Genomic DNA, 19,128 nt, shown 5'->3' on the forward strand with positions numbered 1-19,128 from the left:
TGGGACAATACAGATCTGTATTGTAAAAGTTACTTAAACATTAATGGGTAAACTCTTAAGTCTATTTTTAAAAATGTTGTTTTATGTTGCTAACTCCTGTCTGACTCTCTTATGACCCCATGGATTGTAGCCTGCCAGGCTCTTCTGTCCATGGGATTTCCCAAGCAAGAATACTGGCATAGGTTGCCATTTTTTTCTGCAGGAGATCTTCCTGACCCAGGGATTGAACTTCCATATCCTGCACTGGCAGGTGGATTCTTCATCACTAAGCCACCAGGAAAGCCCCCCTTGTATGGGAACACCAGAGTGGCACTCAAATAGTCACTATTTTATTATTACTTAAGTAATCTTCTAAAAAGACTAGTAATTAAGCCCTTAGTTTATTAAAAGGCTAACTTTAGGGTAGTAAAATGATAGTCTATCTTTGATTTCAAATAAATGTAAAATTTGTTAAAAATATAAGGGCCTTCCTTCAAACTGAAAAAAGTAGCATTTTAATCAAGCTAAACACCTTAACATTTTATAAATCTTAACATTCTATAAATATTTTATGAACCTTTACTAAAAACTAATACTTATAAAAATAAAAAGCTATCTGTGGAAACATCCTTCCACTGATTGTTGGTGGGGGGAAAAAAACCACAAAAAAAGAAAAAAACTTCTACAGATTAAAAAAAAAAAAATCCCATCCTTTACTGATCAAATTTAATGAAAAATATATATATGCACTAATTGCAAAAAATATAAATAATATATATAATCTAATAAAATCTCTTCAGTGCAGATGAGGAGGAAAGAAGTTCTGGTGTTGTGCTGACTGCATAAATCCTATTACTACAGAAATGTGAAGAGTGAAGAAGTGGTAAGGAAGATACTGTGAAATGTATAGTAGGTAACTACTTTAAGAAGCTGGCTTTAAAGTGGAGGTACTGTGGAGGGGGACGGGGACTGGGGTAGCGGGGCGGGGGGGAGTCATAACTAGGAAGACCTCCAATCATCAAAGGTTATTTCTGAGGAGCAAGAACTCTTTCATTCCTATGTAAATAGGGTGCTTTCTATGCAGGTTTGGAGGAGCCTGATCCCTGATCTGAGGGTTGGGAAAAGTCAGAGTAAATAAATATTGTCCATCATTTACTCTCACAGATACTGACATAGAAATGAAAGAACTTAAGAAAAATGGAGGTCATGTTCTCATACATCTGTTTCCAAACAGGAAGGCAAGCTCTAAACTTACTGATACCTCTTGAATCATGAAGTCTACCATATATTATACCTTTCAATGTATACCACCAGCAATAAATTCACAAACCAAAAAAAAACCTGGGTTCACAACTGCCTTAATTTTCACACTGATCTCAAATTTTCAAAGGAGCTATAAAATACAAAACCATATAATCTTTTAATCTATTTTCTCCTCCTACCTCTGTTCAACTTAAATGAAAAGACTTAAAAATTCTCATAAGCAAATAAAAAAGCAATGTTAAGGAGTAATAAGGGATAAATGAAAAGGATCTCTAATCACTTTCTTTAAGTGCACCAAGTAATTATCCAATACTTTACAATAGTTCAATTATTACTATTTTTTAAATTTCAATGGGGGAGGGTGAAGTGAGAATTCAACTATACGTGAAAGTGGTTTATGCGCAAATAAAGATTATCTTAAATCATAGCGTATATGGGCACAGATATATATGTTTTATGGTTATCAGAAATTCCTCATTTTCTTGAAGCGCTCACACATATACACTCTTATTCTTCCTATTCATGTTATTTTCAATAGTTCTCCAAGGATCTTTGACAAAAGAAATAGAGCATATGCATTGCAGCTGTCATGTTTGGTTCACCAGACCCAAATAATTTTCTTCTGGAGTTTGAAAGATTTCACATTTTGTTTTTCAGTATCTTAAAAATGAAAGCTCTGTTGAAATTTTGGAGATAATTATTAAAATGGTAGGGATTTTTATACTCAAAATACTTCTAACATCAAAAGTGAAGCCTGAATTCTTGTAAGTTAAACTATGCAGATGCATTGGTTATGACAACAAAACCCAAACCAGAAAATTAATACCTGTTATTGTAAGTATTTCTAGTCAAAAGGTTAGCTTCAACTAAAAAGCAGAGCTTCCATTATGAAAAGTACTTCCATGATCTTCATGAGCAGAAAATAATTTGGGCCACAGTTAAAGTAGTCATAATGTCTGGGAGGGGGTGGATGGGGCTGGGGCATGTGGGGGGGTGGGGGTGGGGATTGGGGAGGGGAATAACTAAGTGGTCTATGGCATCCAAAGACAACACAGGCTTGGATCACTGGCATTCTCACACAGGATCACTTATAATTTCTTAAAAAAAAAAAAAAAAAAGCGGCCAGATACAGAAATGACCAACCAAACCCACAGACAAGTAAAGGAACAAACAGGCTAACCAGCTTCAGTTCTCAAGGAGTAATTTCCTATACAAACATACACAAATTTCTCTCGTCAACTTCAGTGGTTCTAGCTGTATTTGTAAATGCTAAAGCAAACATGAATTGCTTTATGGTGACAGGATAAAAGTCTAAAACAAAATCCTAACATTTTAATACATTTCATAAGTGAGCTTGTAAAATGTTAGCCCACTTTAAAATAGAAAATATTTTCCTCTTACCTACTACAAACATGATCTATAAGCAGAGACACAGAGTCTAGATTACTATCAAGTTTGGTGTTGTGATAGAGGCACCGATCCCTTTGGAGTTCCACCGCTTGCCGCAGAAGAGTCTGTAAACGCCGTGGGGGAAGCATCACTGATGGTGGTAAATAGGCTTTAATAGAAGATATTTTTAAAAAGAGAAACAAAAATTAAAATTAAAAACCAAAACAGAACAGTTCACTTTTATTTAGGACATTCAACTCATCTTCTCTTGCACTTGCCCCTACCTGAGTGATGTCCTGACCTTTAAATAGAGCAGTTCTGGGTGAAATGATGTAACATGTAAGCTTTATGAGTATTTGTCAGCAACTACAGCTATGCTGTCACTAGAATGAATATATTTGGGTAGGAGAGCTTTAATTTGCAAGTGAATTTCCTAAAACAACAACAAAAACCTAACAAAAACAAGAATTCGATAGAAAATGAAAAGGTAGTGATGATGAAAATAAAATCTAAAGATATTTGTGTCCCATAGGTAGATGAAGCATCACTAAAAGTGTAAGAAAAATCTCTACTGACAAGGAGCAAACCAAAATGTAGGAAGAAATCAAGTTCCAGTTTTCATCAAATTGTGTCTAATGCCAAGGCACTGTGAAAATGCAGGGAATAACTGGTGTTTTTATTATCGATACCAATTTATTTCAATCCTTTAATGCCTTAGCCCTCCACAACATGGTTTTCTGATTCTGAAGTATCTCCACTCTCACTTCAGTATGAAAACATAGGATATGGTTTAACTAAAGAGGGAAAGACAGTCTTTTATTATAAAGGTGTGGCAAAAAGGAAATGTCTACTGTAACTTGGAAGTTATATAAAAATATCAAGACGGAGGGTAAAACAATTTACCAAAGGAAATTGGTGCTTTATGCTTGAAATCAACATAAAAATAGGTACACCTCAGAGGTACTGAGGGTTCGGTTCTAGATCACTGAAATAAAGCACACATCACGATAAAGTGAGCTACAGAAACTTTTTTGGTTTCCCAGGGCATATAAAAGTTGTGGTTATACTACACTGTAGTGTATTAAGTGTGCAACAGCATTATGTCTAAAAAACTGTACAAGCTTTAATTAAAAAACTTTATTACTAAAACTGCTAACCATAATTTGACAACTCAATGTTGCCACAAACCTTCAATCTATAAAAAAATGTAGTACCTGTGAAGCACAACGAGGTCTGCTTCTATCTAAAACACTTGTGGCTTAAAGCTGTGGTTTCCATGTTTTTTCTCTAACCACAGTACTTCTCCCCCAAACAAAATCTTAAGGGGAGCATCACTACATAAAAGAAATGGAAGGAGACATGCTCTGGGACCAGCATCCTACTCACTGACTCCTGAGGTTTAGATTCTTTGACTCCAGGGTGGATTTTGAAGCCTCTGGTTTAAAGGGCGTCCTAATGGATCTCCCCGCTCATGCCTCCTATATAACCACTTGATAAGAGTATGTCTAGATATAAGTCTTCCTAACGGATTCATAGTATCCTTTCTAAGAGAACATACAGAAACATCAAAAATGAAGATGCTTACTCTGAAGTTTGTCCAGCAGTTTGGATCGGGAAGCTGTTCCTTTGCCTTCCCATTCTGCTTTTGCACGTAGGTCTTCTGCATGGCTACACATCAGATACCTAAAAAATATGACAAAGAGAGCACCAAATATCAAACCCTTTTCTTTGGATTAAACATAATTGATAAATACTGATTATACTCCAGAGATCTAGTTCTTATAAGAAATATATATCAAGAAGAAATTTCTACAGTGGACCCAATTCATTAATACAATCTGGCACCTGAATTAAGAGTTACAGCATAACAGACATTATCATTTGCTATCAATAATAGAATGTATCCTTAGATTTGGCACTTTCCTCATAGCTCAGCTGGTAAAGAATTTGACTGCAATGAAGGAGACCTGGGTTCAATTCCTGGGTTGGGAAGATCCCCTGGAGCAGGAAATGGCAACCCACTCCAGTATTCTTGCCTGGAGAATTCCATGGACAGAGGGGCCTGGTGGGCTATACTCCATGGGCTCACAAGAGTCGGACACGACTTAGTGACTAAACAACCACCACCATCCTTAGGTTTACTATTACATATCATTATACATATGTAGCTCTTATGGTGTGCCAGGATCTATTCTTCACTAAGCACTCAACATATATTGGTTCATTTTATGTTCATAACGATCCTCTATGAAGTAAACACTATTATTCTATTTTTATAAATGAGGAAACTAAGGCACAGAAAGCTTAAGGAACTGGCTTAGGAGAGGCAAAGTAGGAAAATAAATCCACGCATTGTAGCTGTAGAACTTGCTCTTAATCACTATGCTAACTTAATTGCTCCTCAATAGTTAAGACAAAACAAAACAAAAAACCCCCAACAAAAAACTTTCAAAGATATTCATACTAAGTTAAATAAACAAAAACAACATATCTTCAAGAGTTTATCATAAATGCCACTCAAGAAATGGTATAACTGGATAATCATCCTTGTGTGATCTTATCAAAGTTATGGGATCCCAAAGAAGAACATTTGGGTACTATTTTATTACTCACTATATATGCCAAAGGAGGTATAAGTGCTAAATTCATGGATTCTGGAGAATACATGAGGGCCCCCTGCTGGAAGTGTGACTCTAACCTGGTTCTGCCTCTTCTCAGAAGAACTGGCTTTACAAGTAAAAGAAGTGAAGGCATTAATCAAACATGGAGATTAGACCTGGCAAGTAACTCTCCTCCTATTGTGCCTCATACTCTGGTCTCAGACCAGTCTGTTCTTATTTGTAAAAAGGATATTAAGAAGAGAAGTAGTGAGAATTAAATAAGATGGAATACATGAAGTACTTGGTCTACTATCTGGTACACAGAAATATATCAGTTTACATGACACGTATCATCACCTTCTTTTCTTAAACTGCATACTGCATTTGGCAAATTGCATTTAGCAGTTAAAGAATTTAATAGCCTCTTACCCAATAGCAGGACTACTTGTTCTCCTGCTATTTGCTATATAATATGCCTTGACTGGAGCTTCCCAGGTGGCGCTAGTGGTAAAGAACCTGCCTGCCAATGCAGGGGACTTGACGTGGGTTTGATTCCTGGGTGGGGAAGATCCCCTGGAGCCGAGTATGGCAACCCACTCCAGTATTATTGCCTAGAGAATCCCCATGGACAGAAGAGCCTGGCGAGCTATAGTCCATAGGGTCGCAAAGAGTCAAACATGACTGAAGCGATTTAGCATGCACACATGCCTTAGCTGATGAGATTTTTTAATAGTGTAAGTAATTAGACTCAAAAAACCCTATGAAAGAAGTTGGACACTACAAAAATTTGGTTTCTAAAATAACTTTTTCGGAGGAAAATTTATTAACAATTTTATGAAAAACTGTTTTCTTTAAAAAAATTTCCAAGTTATCCATGATTACTTCTGCTTCCTTTTGAAAATATACATTATACTTTAACGTTTCAAATGCGTGTCTGTTTATGGGGGTCACATAGTATATAACTCAAAGGACACTGAAATAAGAGAAAAAAACATGTCAAATTTGATACCTGCCTTCTATGAGCTATTTCCTTACACGAACAATACAGTTAAAAGATTAAAATCCAAGGATGAAGTTTAAGTTTTTTGTTGGAAGAAGTGGGTAGAAGATATTACCATTTACTGAGATGAGGAAAACTAGAGGAAGAACAGGTTTGTGGGGGTAGGTGGAGGGATCACGGGAATCAAGAATTTTTATTCTGAACATGTAACTTTGCGATACCTATTACACATGGACACTATCAAGCAGGCTATTCGATATATACATTGGGAGTTCAGATGAGGGTAATTTTATGAGCTACTGGCATATAGATGGTATGTGAAGCCATGGCGTAGGAGATCACCTACGAAGTGTGTGTAGACAGAACAGAGGGAGGTCCAGAACCAAGGTTTTGGGCACTGATGTGAGGATAAAATGAGACTATGTATATAAAATGCTTAGCAAGGACCTGGTACATGACAAGTATATGTTTAAAAAAAAATGTATGCAACAACACTAGAAAACGTCACTGCTTATTGTATCTATAGAACATTATGCCATAGGACTTTTACAGAAGATCGTGAAATGGTATTTCACTGTAGATACATATTTCTTCTTTTCATTCACTTAAATACCTCTATTCTAATATGGAAAACTTCCTAGGATGACAAAAATAGTTTGAACACACATAAGTGAAACTACCCAACAAGTATTACCCAAGAATTTAGCAATACTCAGATCTTGGGAAAATGTTAAAAGAAATGCAACTCTGGAATGGTAACCTAAAAAAAATAGCTTCTTCCTCAACCTGAAGTCTAGAACTGAGCTTCCTTACCCACTAAGAACATGAATGCGCTCTGTATTGTATTTCAGTGGCGTCAATTCACAGCGTAGAACTTGAAGTGCCTCCAGGACCTTGCCATCCTCCAGGTATTCCAGGTACTTCTGCTGCAGCAGCAAAAACTTCATCCTCTGACATGACAGAAAGCAGCAGTCAGGGGAAAAAAGTTGATGGAGGTTTCAGAAAATGTTTGTGCCTAAACAGAACAGTAGAAACCATTCTACTATGCCCTTTGAAAATAATTTTTATAAAGCTTTAAAATGACTCAAAATATCTTTATTTAATAGGGTCACAACAGATGAAATGTGACTCTATTGCTCAATTTCACATCTTAATAAAACTCTTTGAACAAATAATCTCAAATTAGAAAAGATCATTAGTGACCAAGGCATCAATGTTGGAGAAAACTTATTCTGTCCTCAAAACATTCACCTAGAATTTTACTTCTGTGAAAATTTAGAACTATTTCAAATATTCTAAATTTGCTTTTAAATAAGCCTGACTTCTCTAATGGGTATTGGGGGGTTTCATGCAACAAGTTTAAAAAAGATGGCAGAAAAACCAGTTAAATGAAGGAATTATTCAAAACCCACAATGTGAAAGAAGGACTAAGTAGACCAAAAGCAGAACTGGAGCCACTGGGTCGAAGCTACAAAGTGTCAGATTTTGGCTTATCAAAGGTAAGAGGAGTCAATCAGCAACTGGACTAGAGGTTGGCGTGCAAAGTACTGGGTTTCTTATGAGTAAAGTGGACAAGCACGAGCTTGATGGACTCACTCTTTCCAGGTGGCAATAAAGGGATGCCTACAACTGAAGGTTAATCTTGAAGGTCTTTGTGTGTTGGTAACATCTCATCCTGATGCATTTCACTATGAAGCACTACTATCAACACTTTCTTCCCCACAAAAGACAAACCATTTCCAGCTTATGGTGAAGCCCTTTCACATTTAGTTTTTTTCTGATACATGTTTAATACTTTTAATGTTCCTTTACTCTGTTACTTTACTTTTAACTTGAAAGTGATAATCACTCATTTAGCAGCTTTCTGCCAGACAAAAGAGTTTTTACTAACATTAAGTTTAGAATTTCTTATAAACCTTAAACCTAATTAAAGACCACTGCTTGGAGGGTTAGGGTTTCATCTATCATATTTGCTGCTTGTGGTGCTTAAGCAAGCCAAATGATGCAGATAGAAAAGTTGACAGGAAATGTTAGTCATACTCAGAGATGCCAAGGAATATAGCAGTAAAGATCTCAAATCCATTTAAAAGAAAACCCCAAATGACTTTTCTTCTTCAATAAGACGCTTACTTTAAAAAATAAGGTACTGCTGTCAAATGGTGTGGAGAAATTATCTTTTACTTAAAAATTAACAGTATAATGAAATGCTCTATAGGATTTTCTTTTAGGGAGTATTTAGAAAGGAAAGCTTAACCTAAAAGTTTATAAAAATGGTTTCTAGAGAAACTAAACAAAACATACCCTCCCATGTAACTTAGGCATACATTTAAATACATCTTTTACAATATACATTGCTTATATTGATAATAATCTACTCTTAAACTGAGAGTTAAAGAACAGAAAAAATTTTAAACTATGAGATAAGCTCCTGTAACTCTAGAAAAATTACATTTACCAAATTTTACACATAAACCTAGATAGACTAATGAATGTTTCAGAAATAGGTTACCAAGATGTCTTGAAATATATAACCTAATGTTAATCTCTAGATGGCAAATAAAATATGTAAAGTCCACCCGGTGACAAAAACCAAAAGTCTAAATAAAAAAATCTAAAAATCAAAGGATTTTAAAGTTATTATGGGTATTCTCACCATTTTATCTTCTGGAAAGAACATCAACTCTTTATGAAAATGAAGCATTCATATATTTCCATTTATCAACAAACTGTTAAAGAGTTTAATTTTACAGTGTTTTTCAATCAAATTCGAATATTTTTTACTTGCAGAATTTTTTCATTTAAATGACATTGGTGGCATGTGTATTTAATTTGACTAAATTTTCTTAGTAATTGAGAATTTGGGGGAAAATTTTGTTTTAATTCAAAGGGCACATCTTAATTTGTGGGGTATAAATCATTTAGGTCCTATGTATGCCTCCTTGCCCATTCCAATCTGTGTAGGGACAGTGCCCCAAGAGCTATTTCCTATTTCCCCCTTATTTTCCCATCAATATCCTACTACATGTTCCTCTCTCTCTAAAGGGCAGAGGCAGGGCAGGAGAGAAGAGAGAGGCAGAGTAAAACTTTGAGAGAAGCCAATATAAACACACATTTCTGCATGTACAGGGAATGCTATAAAAGCAGTGCAAGAACATTTCTCTATGAGTCATTTTATCCAGATTAAGACACAGAATATCCTCAAACAGATACCGATTTCTGCTAGTGTGCATGGCAACTAATGTTACTGGCCAAGAACTGCTAGAGTTTTGGTTGAGAAACTGTTTATTCTGCTAAGAATCAATTTCAGTATTTGACACATATGATAAAGAGAGAAAGTAAGCCATTATTTTACTTTCCAAAATTTACAGCACAAAAGTATAAATACAATTTCAAGAAAATGAATGTCTTTCACAAAAGATGTTAACTATTTACTGAAAAAATTTAAAGAATTAGGCAAAATTAAACCTTGCTGAGGTAGGGATATGGTTTTACTATGTTGTTTTAAAAGATCACATGCTTCTTAAATGAAGGAAAAAAGGAAACAGGTTGAGAAAATCAACTCTCCTTGTATCTTTCCCCACCTCCTAACTAGACCTCTGTAAGAGATTATTCTTAATAATTTTTCAGCATCTTCGGTCCTAGCAGTAATTCTTTCTCTTTTATTATCTAATAAAAACTTGAAATCGGTAAGTGACTAGGTAGGATAGTTTGAAATACAGTGTATATGGTAAATCTTAAGGATTTAGGTTGTCCACCCCCACCCCCCCATCCATTGTTTGGATTTATCGTTTTCTCCAATAAACTGAACTCAATGTGAAGTTCTGAAACTCAGAACTTATGATATACAGAAAGTCTGGTTATTAAGGGCAGACTCCTAGCTAACTTAGTAGTGATTCTGACTAACTCTGAATCAAGGTTATAACCAAGTTTTATCAATTAAATCATGACTCAGAGACAGGGGAAATGAATTATATTTAAACCATGGCTTTCAAAATGTCTCCTATATGACTACACTAGTAAATTTTTGTACATCAAGTTAATATTTGAACACTTTTGTTAAGCATGTTTCTATTATATTAAGAATCAAACATTTCTAGACATACAAAGTTTTCTATGTTACTGATCTCAAATATTTACTGAAATTATCTAGACACGGCTAAGCATATCTGAACCCAAACTAAAATATGTTGATTCACAGGCTCAGCTTCCAGTAACTCCAGAAAAAAATTCTGCTGTTCATAGAATCACTTGACTAGGAACAATTTAAAAATATGGGGGCTGAGAGGGAGAGTGGACTGGGTCAACAGAAACATTCAGGTTTAAAAAGAAAATACAATTTTAGTCTAGACTAAGTCATCAAATGTGTCTGGGTATACAATTAAAATAATTATGTTTTTTAAAAAAACCCAAATAGTTGTCTTCTAAGGTATTATTACAAATTTATGCTTACATTAGATTATCTTTTAGCGATGGAGTGGAGGAAAGGAGTATATCTAAACATAATTAGGTGAAAAAATGCTGACCTAAATCTTTAAAAGCAATTGATTCATTAATGTTTAAAGTGAGATACAGTTGGAACCCCTTTCTTTTATAAATACCTAAACAGTTTGATGGTGTGAGGCTCAGCCAGAGATTTTATCTTCATCTCTTATTAGATCCTAGAATGTTCTATAGACTGAACAGGCTGTAAAAAGAAAGGATTCCTCCTTATTATCTACAACTACCTCTCATCAGTTTACATGTTGCTTCTAATGCAGATTTCTAATGAGATATTTATAATCAAAATCCAATACAGAAGTCTCAAACTACTACAAATAAATAAGAAAAAAAGAAGTGAGCCTATTAATAATTTTTACTACGAAGTTACAGATACAATTTGGATGAAGCTTAAAAAAGGAAAACAATCCTCCAAGAAATCACACATTTATTTTAAAATAGTCCATGGGCAAGTTCTCTACTGTCACCATACAAGTAGTGCTAATGTCCAAAGGGAAAGGAACCCCAACTCTTATTTTGGCCTTTTAATTGTCTTTATATTAGGGTCACCTCCATTCTGTTACGGCTAACAATTTATTAAAAAACTCCCCAATCAAAATTTATTTAGGTATCACTTAAAAAAAAGCAACCCCCAAACATACTGATTGGGGAAAATTTACTTGCTAGAAAATCTACAATCTTTCTGAATATAGATGTTGAACTTCTGTGTTTCCATTTTAAAAATTTACCACAGAGTTGATTATTCCATGAGTTAATTTATTATCAGGCATCTGATTCAATAGTAACTTAAATATTTTAGTATTTTAAGTGTTTATGGGGAAAAACCCCACAAAACACTAGATCATCAATTTAAATGAATCCATATTTGTTCATATGGCTCCTCTTTTATTTCACCTGAAGTCCATGCTCTAGGATTGTATTTTTATAAAAGATCAAGAATTTGAAAACCCTCGTAATTAAGATTTTCTTAAAAAAAAAAAAAAAATCCCAGAAAACAGAACAGGAGGGTCTATTAGGTTTATAGACAAAGGTAGAAAGATTAATGTTTGACCCAATTAAAAAAAATCAAAATGTGACAGTCAACAAACAGCTGGTTTCCCTACTTCACTTCCTATTCGCCTTCTTTCCCTCCCCCACCAGACAGGAAACTGCTTTTGACAACAAATGAATCAGCTAGAAGTTAAAAAGCCAGCAGCTGATTCTTCATGGTTTCCAATCACAAGGACTTAGGAAAAAAAACTGATCCCCTCCTTTCCCTCACCAACATCTACTGAAGAATTAAAGCCTATTAGTATAAAAGATTCATTAAGATTTATGAAAGAGGCTAACAGGTTAAATTTCGACACTGATCTTGTCGGGAAATAAGGGCAATAAGCAGAGCCCAATGGTCAAATTTGCGTATGAGTCCTCCACCAGAGTGATTTATATCATACAAACTTTGACACTGTCAATTCACACAACTGGAATGCAGGAATGGAAAATGGTGAGCACACCAACGGAGCTGGTTTGAATTAATTATAATTCCCAAAGATTTTTTTTTTTAAAGATATTTAATGTGGTCAGCTACTTAAGGTTATACAGATATACATACATCCCAAAATGTTTTCTTTACCAGCACATTCAGTATTTTAAAGAATAAAAGGATAATTTATCCTTGATCCTATAAATATAAAACTCCTATTAATAGTATTGAGAGTGTAAAGATCTTTCAATATAACTTAGTAGAAAATTTATAAACTAGGTTCAAAGGACATATTTATTAAATACGATTTTAAAAATATAAAGCTCAAACTTTAAAAACACCATCAACATTCATCTTAGTTTACAAATGTAATGATATGAAAATTACGGCCTTATCTTTTATAAGAGGCAGAAGCCTAGACTTATCAATAACCTACTAACATAAGCATAAATGTGAAACTAAGAACAAAAGTGTATTTACCACAATTATTCCCAACAACGTTTGAGAGATTTCAAGTGCGCCTCTTACCACAATAGCATGAGGAGAATGCACTAAAGGCTTTAGTTCATTCAGGTCATTTTCTGCCTGCAAAAATTGGTATAAGAGAAAAACAGAAATGTCACAAAATGCACATCAAATATATAATTTTAGCAGCAGTTACACAGCTCTATATGCCCTACTTTACCTTATCCCAGTCTCCTTCCATGACATGATTTCGGAATTTGGTAGCAGAAGGATGTTCTAAACGACATCCTGACTCTTGCATGAGGAGATCAACAGTCTGGCTGCAGGAGAGATACAGTGTAAAAAAGACCTGACCAACTTTAGGGTTTACTCTTCCAAATAAACTACTCTCTATGAAAACAGTTTCAAAAGTTCTTAAGCTAACCTCATGATGAAGGAAAAAGAAATAAACAGCTTTGATGTGCTTGGCTAAACAAACTTGATTTTTAAACTGCCATCTATGTTTTCATCTAAAGTCAAAAACCTTCTTGAAACCAGAATCAAAATAAAATTCTTTCTTCTTTTCCATTTTATGCCTTTAATGAAGTATAAAATTTCTAAAAATGTGTTGTAACCAACCGGTTAAGAAACATGAAAAACCATGATTTACATACTAGCCACATTACTACAGTTTGAAAGATTAAAAAAAAAAAAGTTAGTTCCATACAAGGTGATGGAAATGACCTGTATTAGGTAAGAGCCTTACATCCAGGTATTATGTCTGCAAAGAAATTCTAACAAGTCAATCTCTAAAATTAAAATAAATCCAGCATCAAAAAATCATTCCCTTTCTCTCTATACTAAAAATAGCAAATTTACTATGGTGTAGGTTCCAAACAGTCACGAGTTATTTCCTCCTGCTGCTGTCAGCTTGCTTCTTGTCTCAGTAATAGGTTCTGTTAGCATTTACAAAAATCTGTTTTCACACTAATCCTTTTCCTTAGGGAACAAAGTGAAATCTTCCTTCGATACATTTCTTTCAGAGCTTAAAGGATTCACCACATGTGGTTTCTTCCATCAGATATTTTGATATCTCTAAGAATCTTTATCCATCTTACATACTTATATTTCAAAGCTTTCTTATTCAGCTCCATTTTTCAGCAAAAACAGTGCAATAATCTGCCTGAGAATCAGAATACTTATGTCATTCTTAAAAATGCTCTTTCACCTTCTACCCAGAACAAATCTATAAATCCGAAAATACTAAGTGTAGGCTAGGTCTAAGAACTTATTTTATTTAATCTATGCTTTGAAGCTGGAAACTGACTGTTGCATGTTGTTTCCTAGTCTTATTCTGTCTGGTTCCTCCATCAGGCTCCTCGGTATTCCCACCAATCCTACCATCCAACCCCACCCCCACCCCCACCCCGCTTTTTTTCTTTGTGTGTATACAAAACGGGGGTGGGGGGGGTTGGGGCCAAGGTCGTCTACCTTCACCCTACTTTAGGTACACAAGGCCATCTAAATTGTATCTGAAAATAAATGATTCACCAGATCCGATGTCCCTTTTTCAGAGGCAACCGCTTTCTTGGTATTACATTGGGATTTCAGATAAGTTACTGGTAGGCCTCTTGCACACACACAAGGGCCTTTACATGACATCAACATGGTATCTTACTTCATTATTCCCATCAGATTTATTTAGCAGCCTCCTTCCGAATGATCCCAGCCCCTCAGTTCCCATAAACACTTGTAACTGATTGTCTTTCCTGATTGGTAGTTTGCCTGGGTCGTCTGTCATGGTTGGGGGTGGGGAGGTGTCCCACAAAGATGCCTCTGAGATACACTTGAAAAACAAATCCTCCAAGGTTCATTATTTCCACCAGCTCTAATCCACCCCTCCCCCAACACATACAGAGACACACTCCCGCATCTGTCTTTATTGACAGACAATTAAGCTCTGAAGGTGTGTGGAGAGGGGTGAATCTTTGGGCTCCTACGCCCCCTCTCCCCCTACCCTCCCAACCGCCTGTCTCCTCTCACAATTTGTCCGACAGATTGATTTTCCCTTATTTCCCTTCAGGTCAGCTCCTCCTCCCTGGTCAGCCTGTCTGGGCCGCGTCCTCCCGTGTCCTGGGCCCAGCAGTAATTCTCTGAGCTCTTTTCAGCGCGCCCCGCTCCCCTCGCCTCCCCGCCAGCTTCGGTCCCCTCGGTCCGTCCACACCAGCTTGCCTGTAAGGGATACTTACTTGAGCCCTAAGCCATTCAAGTGCTGTCCTATTAGCCTAATGACATCCTCATCTGACTGGGAGAGCCGCTTCTTCTTCTTGAGGCTGCTGCCCAGTTCGGGGGTGGCCAAGGAAGAAGAGGCGGCGGTGGTGGCAGAGGCAGCGGCGACGGTGGCGGAGGCAGCGGCGGCGGCCCCGCCGGGGACCCCGTTATTGACATTCAGGCTGTTGCTATTGTTGCTGGCGGCGGAAGGGGCGGAAGGCAGGAGCCCATTGGCGTGGGCCAGGTCCCCCGCGGACGACGAGGACGAGGGGGACGACTCCCCGTTCTGGGCCGACAGGCAGGCGAGTTCCTGGGTCTGTCCCTGGCCCCCGCCGCCCCCTCCTCCTCCGCCGCCGCCGCCGCCGCCGCCGCCTCCTCCTCCTCCTGCCCCGTTGGCCTGCATGATGCTGCCGCTGACCAGGCTGTGGCCGCTACTTCGGTGGGGGACGGCAGCGGCGGCGGCGGCGGAAGGGGCAGCAGCCGGGGGGAGTCCCACCACTACCACCACGGAGGAGGAGGAGGAGGAGGACGACGACGACGACGAGGACGAGGACGACGAGGACGGAGGGGAGAGGCCTGCTCTGCCTGCCGAAGCCCCGGGCTCTCCTGCTCCCTCCGCCGCCGAGGCTCGGGGTTTCTTCCGCGGGGGCGGGGAGGCTCCGCCGGTGTCCGAGTCGGAGGAGGAGGAAGCGGAGGCCAGAGTTTCCTCGCCGAGAGAGGCCGTGGTGGGAAGCCGGTGGGGCGAGGCGGGGGAGGGGAGGCAGGGGCCGGGGACAGGGTCGGGGTGAGGGGGGGCTGGGGAGGCGGGGAGGGGGGTCAGGGTAAGGGGTGAGAGGAGGGGGAGGAGGAGGGAGAGGAGGAGGGGGAGAAGGAGGATCCGGGCCCTTTCCCCCCCCCCCTCCCGGAGGCAGCTCGGGGTGCGCGGCCCGGGGGTCGGGCCGGGGGGGGCGCCGCGGGGCGGCTGCGGGGGGCTCGGGGCCCGCCGCTGGGCTAAGCCCCGGCGGTGGTGGCGGCGGCGGCGGCGGGCGGCAGCGGAGGCAGCTGCCGCCTCTGTCCTCGGGTCCGCTCCGCTCTGCTCCCTGGTGTGTTGATTCTTCCCCCAGCTGCTGCCTAATGGAGTCCAGGCGCTCGCGTCACAGGAAATGCCTATACTGCCCTCCTCACTCACTTCCGGTGGCAGGTATGGAACCTATAGGGGGGCCTGTCACCCGGCACGTGCGCCGGGGGCCGGCCGGGCGGGCGGGGAGGAAGGCCGGCGGGCCGGCGGGGGGCCGACCCCGACCCCGACCCCGACCCGACCCGACCAGATCCGCCCCGGAGCCTGGGCCTGGCCGGCTGGGCCTCGCCCCCAGCGCCCCTGGCAGGGCTGCCTCGGCGAGGAGTAAGTTTGTAACCGCCCTCTGAGGCTGGGCGTGCACAGGAGGGCGGCGATCTCGATCGTGTGCGCGAGAAGTGTGCGTGTGGACCCCGGGGTGACCTAAAAACGCCAGGGGTGCGGAGGGACTGCAGATTTCTCCATCCCTGGCCGAGGACGGGGTCGAGCAGGTGGCGAGGTTTTTGTCACGAGAAAGAACAGGCACAGGGCTGTGGTAGGCCCTGTCGACTCGCTCAATGGTAACCAGGACTGGCCAGCTCTTGGTTTGAGTGTGGAAAATTCGAATTTCCACAGCCAGGTGCCACACACAGTTGTCGTGCCTGGGCCATCCCTGGAGGTTTGAGATGATGAGCCTGGGAGACTCTGTGTGCCACCCGGGGAAGATGGAATAAGACGGTGAAGAGCAATATCTGATGGGGACAAGGAGTCAGAAAAAGGCTGTGGGTATAGAGAGGCGGGGAGGGACTTTGCTGAGGGGCTTTCACTTAGCTTTTGCCCAGTATCTCCTTCTCCCTTCCAGTTGCCTCTTGAGTCACTGCCCACTTTAGGCAGCAGTAGTGGAGACCAAACAGCTTCATCCAAAACATGCATCTCAGGGAGAATTCAGACTCAATTTGAGATCCAGGCTTAAATGTTTAGGTGAACTGCGAGGCTTCAGCGATGCTGTAACTTAACCCATTTATGTGGCTGTAGAAACCAAGAGCTAGGCTGAGTCTTGATCATTGGTGAAAAGTCTCTCTCTATTACCCCGATTATTTACGTATATGTGGTCGATAGCATATACACCTGACATGTACAGAGATTTTCTCAGACATTTAACAATCTTATTCTGAAGTAGTTTCCATGTGGAAAAACACACTCAACAATAGAGTATATTACAGCTCAGAAATCTCAAAAGTTTATAGCGCAAAATAACTTTGAGACTTTTGGTTAGGTTTCTAAAGTTAGAAGAATTCGTTGCTCAGTTGGTAAAGAATCTACCTGCAATGCAGGAGACCCGGATTTGATTCCTGGGCTGGGAAGATCCCCTGGAGCAGGAAATGGCAACCCACTCCAGTATTCTTGCCTGGAGAATCCCATGGACAGAGAGGCCTGGTGGGCTACAGTCCATGGTGTCATAAGAGTCGTGTCCGACTCTGTGCGACTAAACCACCACAAAAAATAATTCTTAGAGAAAGTATTAAAGAATCCTGAGCTCTGTTGATCCTCAAACTTAAGGCAGGAAGAAGACCAATGCAAGATCTGACAAAGATTTAGCTTTTAGTCTCATCTCTTAAATATGCTTCCAGGTGGCGGTGTAATTTCAAGATGACTCACATTCAGTATTCTTACTCACCTGAGACAGACCTGAGTTCTACCTGAGGTTCACAGGGCACTGCCACTGTATCCAGCAGAGCCTGAATTACTAGACAGTTAACACTTCAGAGAGTCCTGGTTGTATGCTAACTTTAGACAGCCTTATTATTAAAAGTGTTGTTATTGTTTATACAAAATTAAATTTTGCAAAGTCATTTATAATAATTTATGAGGCCCATAGCAGTACCGAGGACAAGCTTCTGAATAAAGTCTGTAGCTTTCCTGAAGGAAACAATTACTTAGTGGTAGCCACAGACAAGGCTTACACTTCATGAACAAAAGTAAAGGATGAAAGGCAAAAGAAACTGGTCCCAGTTGGTGTCTAAACTCATATATATACCCCAGTTTTTGTATGTTTCATGTGACTAAGGTGAATTACTAGAATTTTGAATTTATGAAGTCCATGTGGGCACACATTTTTTCTCTAAACTAAAATACAGCTGGAGACCCTGTTGTCTGAACTTTGAATGTTTTTAGAGCCAGGTTTCAAGCCCATGTACAGATGAATAATTCTGAAATACCACTCTGTACACACTCAGAAATCTTCAGTAACAACGTATTACCTGCAGGATGCAATCCAGAGTTTATCTTGCTCTCCACAGATTGTTCTCCAGTTTCTCTTTGACTTTGTTATTTACTGCTCCCTTTATGAACCCTTCACTCCCGCAAATGTGCTGGCCTCATCTTCTGAGTCTGATCACATGCTCCCTCCCACCTTTTTCTCTACCCTTCTGATTCAAGACTTGGCTCCTTTCTCACCTCCCTGGGGGAGTTTTTCCTGACTTCCAGCCTGCTTACCCTCCTGCTTGCAATATTTAACTAAAATCCCTTCTTCAAGTCTTCAGAGAGGACTGATTCAGTCCCCCTGATTCTTCCCCTTTTCACCCTCCTCCTGGAAAAGACTGAGATAGATTTATGAGTAAAGGTCCAAGATGTCTTTTAGGAAAAAAAAAATTGTATATTCAGGTATTTGATTCATTTATTTTCATTTCCTGTGCTATTTTAACAGATCTTTATATGACCAACCCTGTGCCAGGTTCCAAATAAGAGGCAACTTTTATCCTAGAGATACTGAAGCAAAGACTTACAGGGATGTAAAAGATAGTTGAGCTAATTTATGTGTGAGGACTTTCCAACTACAAAATGTCTATGAGTTATGTACATAATGTGTCTCTTAACTAGTGTATAAATTCTTTGAGGTAGGATCTGTGTATTGTTCGTTTAAGCCAATGTTTTTCAGATTTTGGACCCTGACCTGTGAGTCATAAAATCAGTGTATTGGTTGTGATTACAATTTTTAAAAATGAAATGGAAAAATGGAAAAGAGTAGAAAACATCCAAGTCAGTCACTAGTAGGAAAGGTCATTATTATTTTGTTAAAGTTCTGCTTTAATGACAGACATATCTCTCAGCTTTACAAAGCAAAATGCATTTCTTCTGTAGGCCATTCTCATAAAAGTTTGCAAAACACTCATCTCGGACGGTCTAGACT

General features: G+C 39.4%; 1 protein-coding gene across 2 annotated transcripts in view; it reads right to left on the bottom strand.

Moving 5' to 3' along the window:
* The window catches only part of WDR26 (WD repeat domain 26), a 40,384-nt gene extending 24,381 nt beyond the window's left edge, over positions 1-16,003 (bottom strand). Inside the window, exons 1-6 of one of the 2 annotated variants that reach the window (XM_061382326.1) lie at positions 14,884-16,003; positions 12,876-12,975; positions 12,719-12,775; positions 7,045-7,181; positions 4,217-4,314; positions 2,644-2,800 (exon numbers count right to left, since the gene is read on the bottom strand). In XM_061382326.1, coding sequence (XP_061238310.1) covers positions 2,644-2,800; positions 4,217-4,314; positions 7,045-7,181; positions 12,719-12,775; positions 12,876-12,975; positions 14,884-15,308 — 974 coding nt within the window. In that variant the 5' untranslated portion in view covers positions 15,309-16,003. Of the gene's footprint in view, positions 1-2,643; positions 2,801-4,216; positions 4,315-7,044; positions 7,182-12,670; positions 12,776-12,875; positions 12,976-14,883 lie in introns of both variants that reach the window. The other variant, XM_061382325.1, reaches the window with a different exon arrangement.
* Between the last annotated feature and the right edge of the window lie 3,125 nt (positions 16,004-19,128).

Source organism: Bos javanicus, chromosome 16 (assembly GCF_032452875.1).
Source record: "Bos javanicus breed banteng chromosome 16, ARS-OSU_banteng_1.0, whole genome shotgun sequence".
Lineage (NCBI taxonomy): Eukaryota > Metazoa > Chordata > Mammalia > Artiodactyla > Bovidae > Bos > Bos javanicus.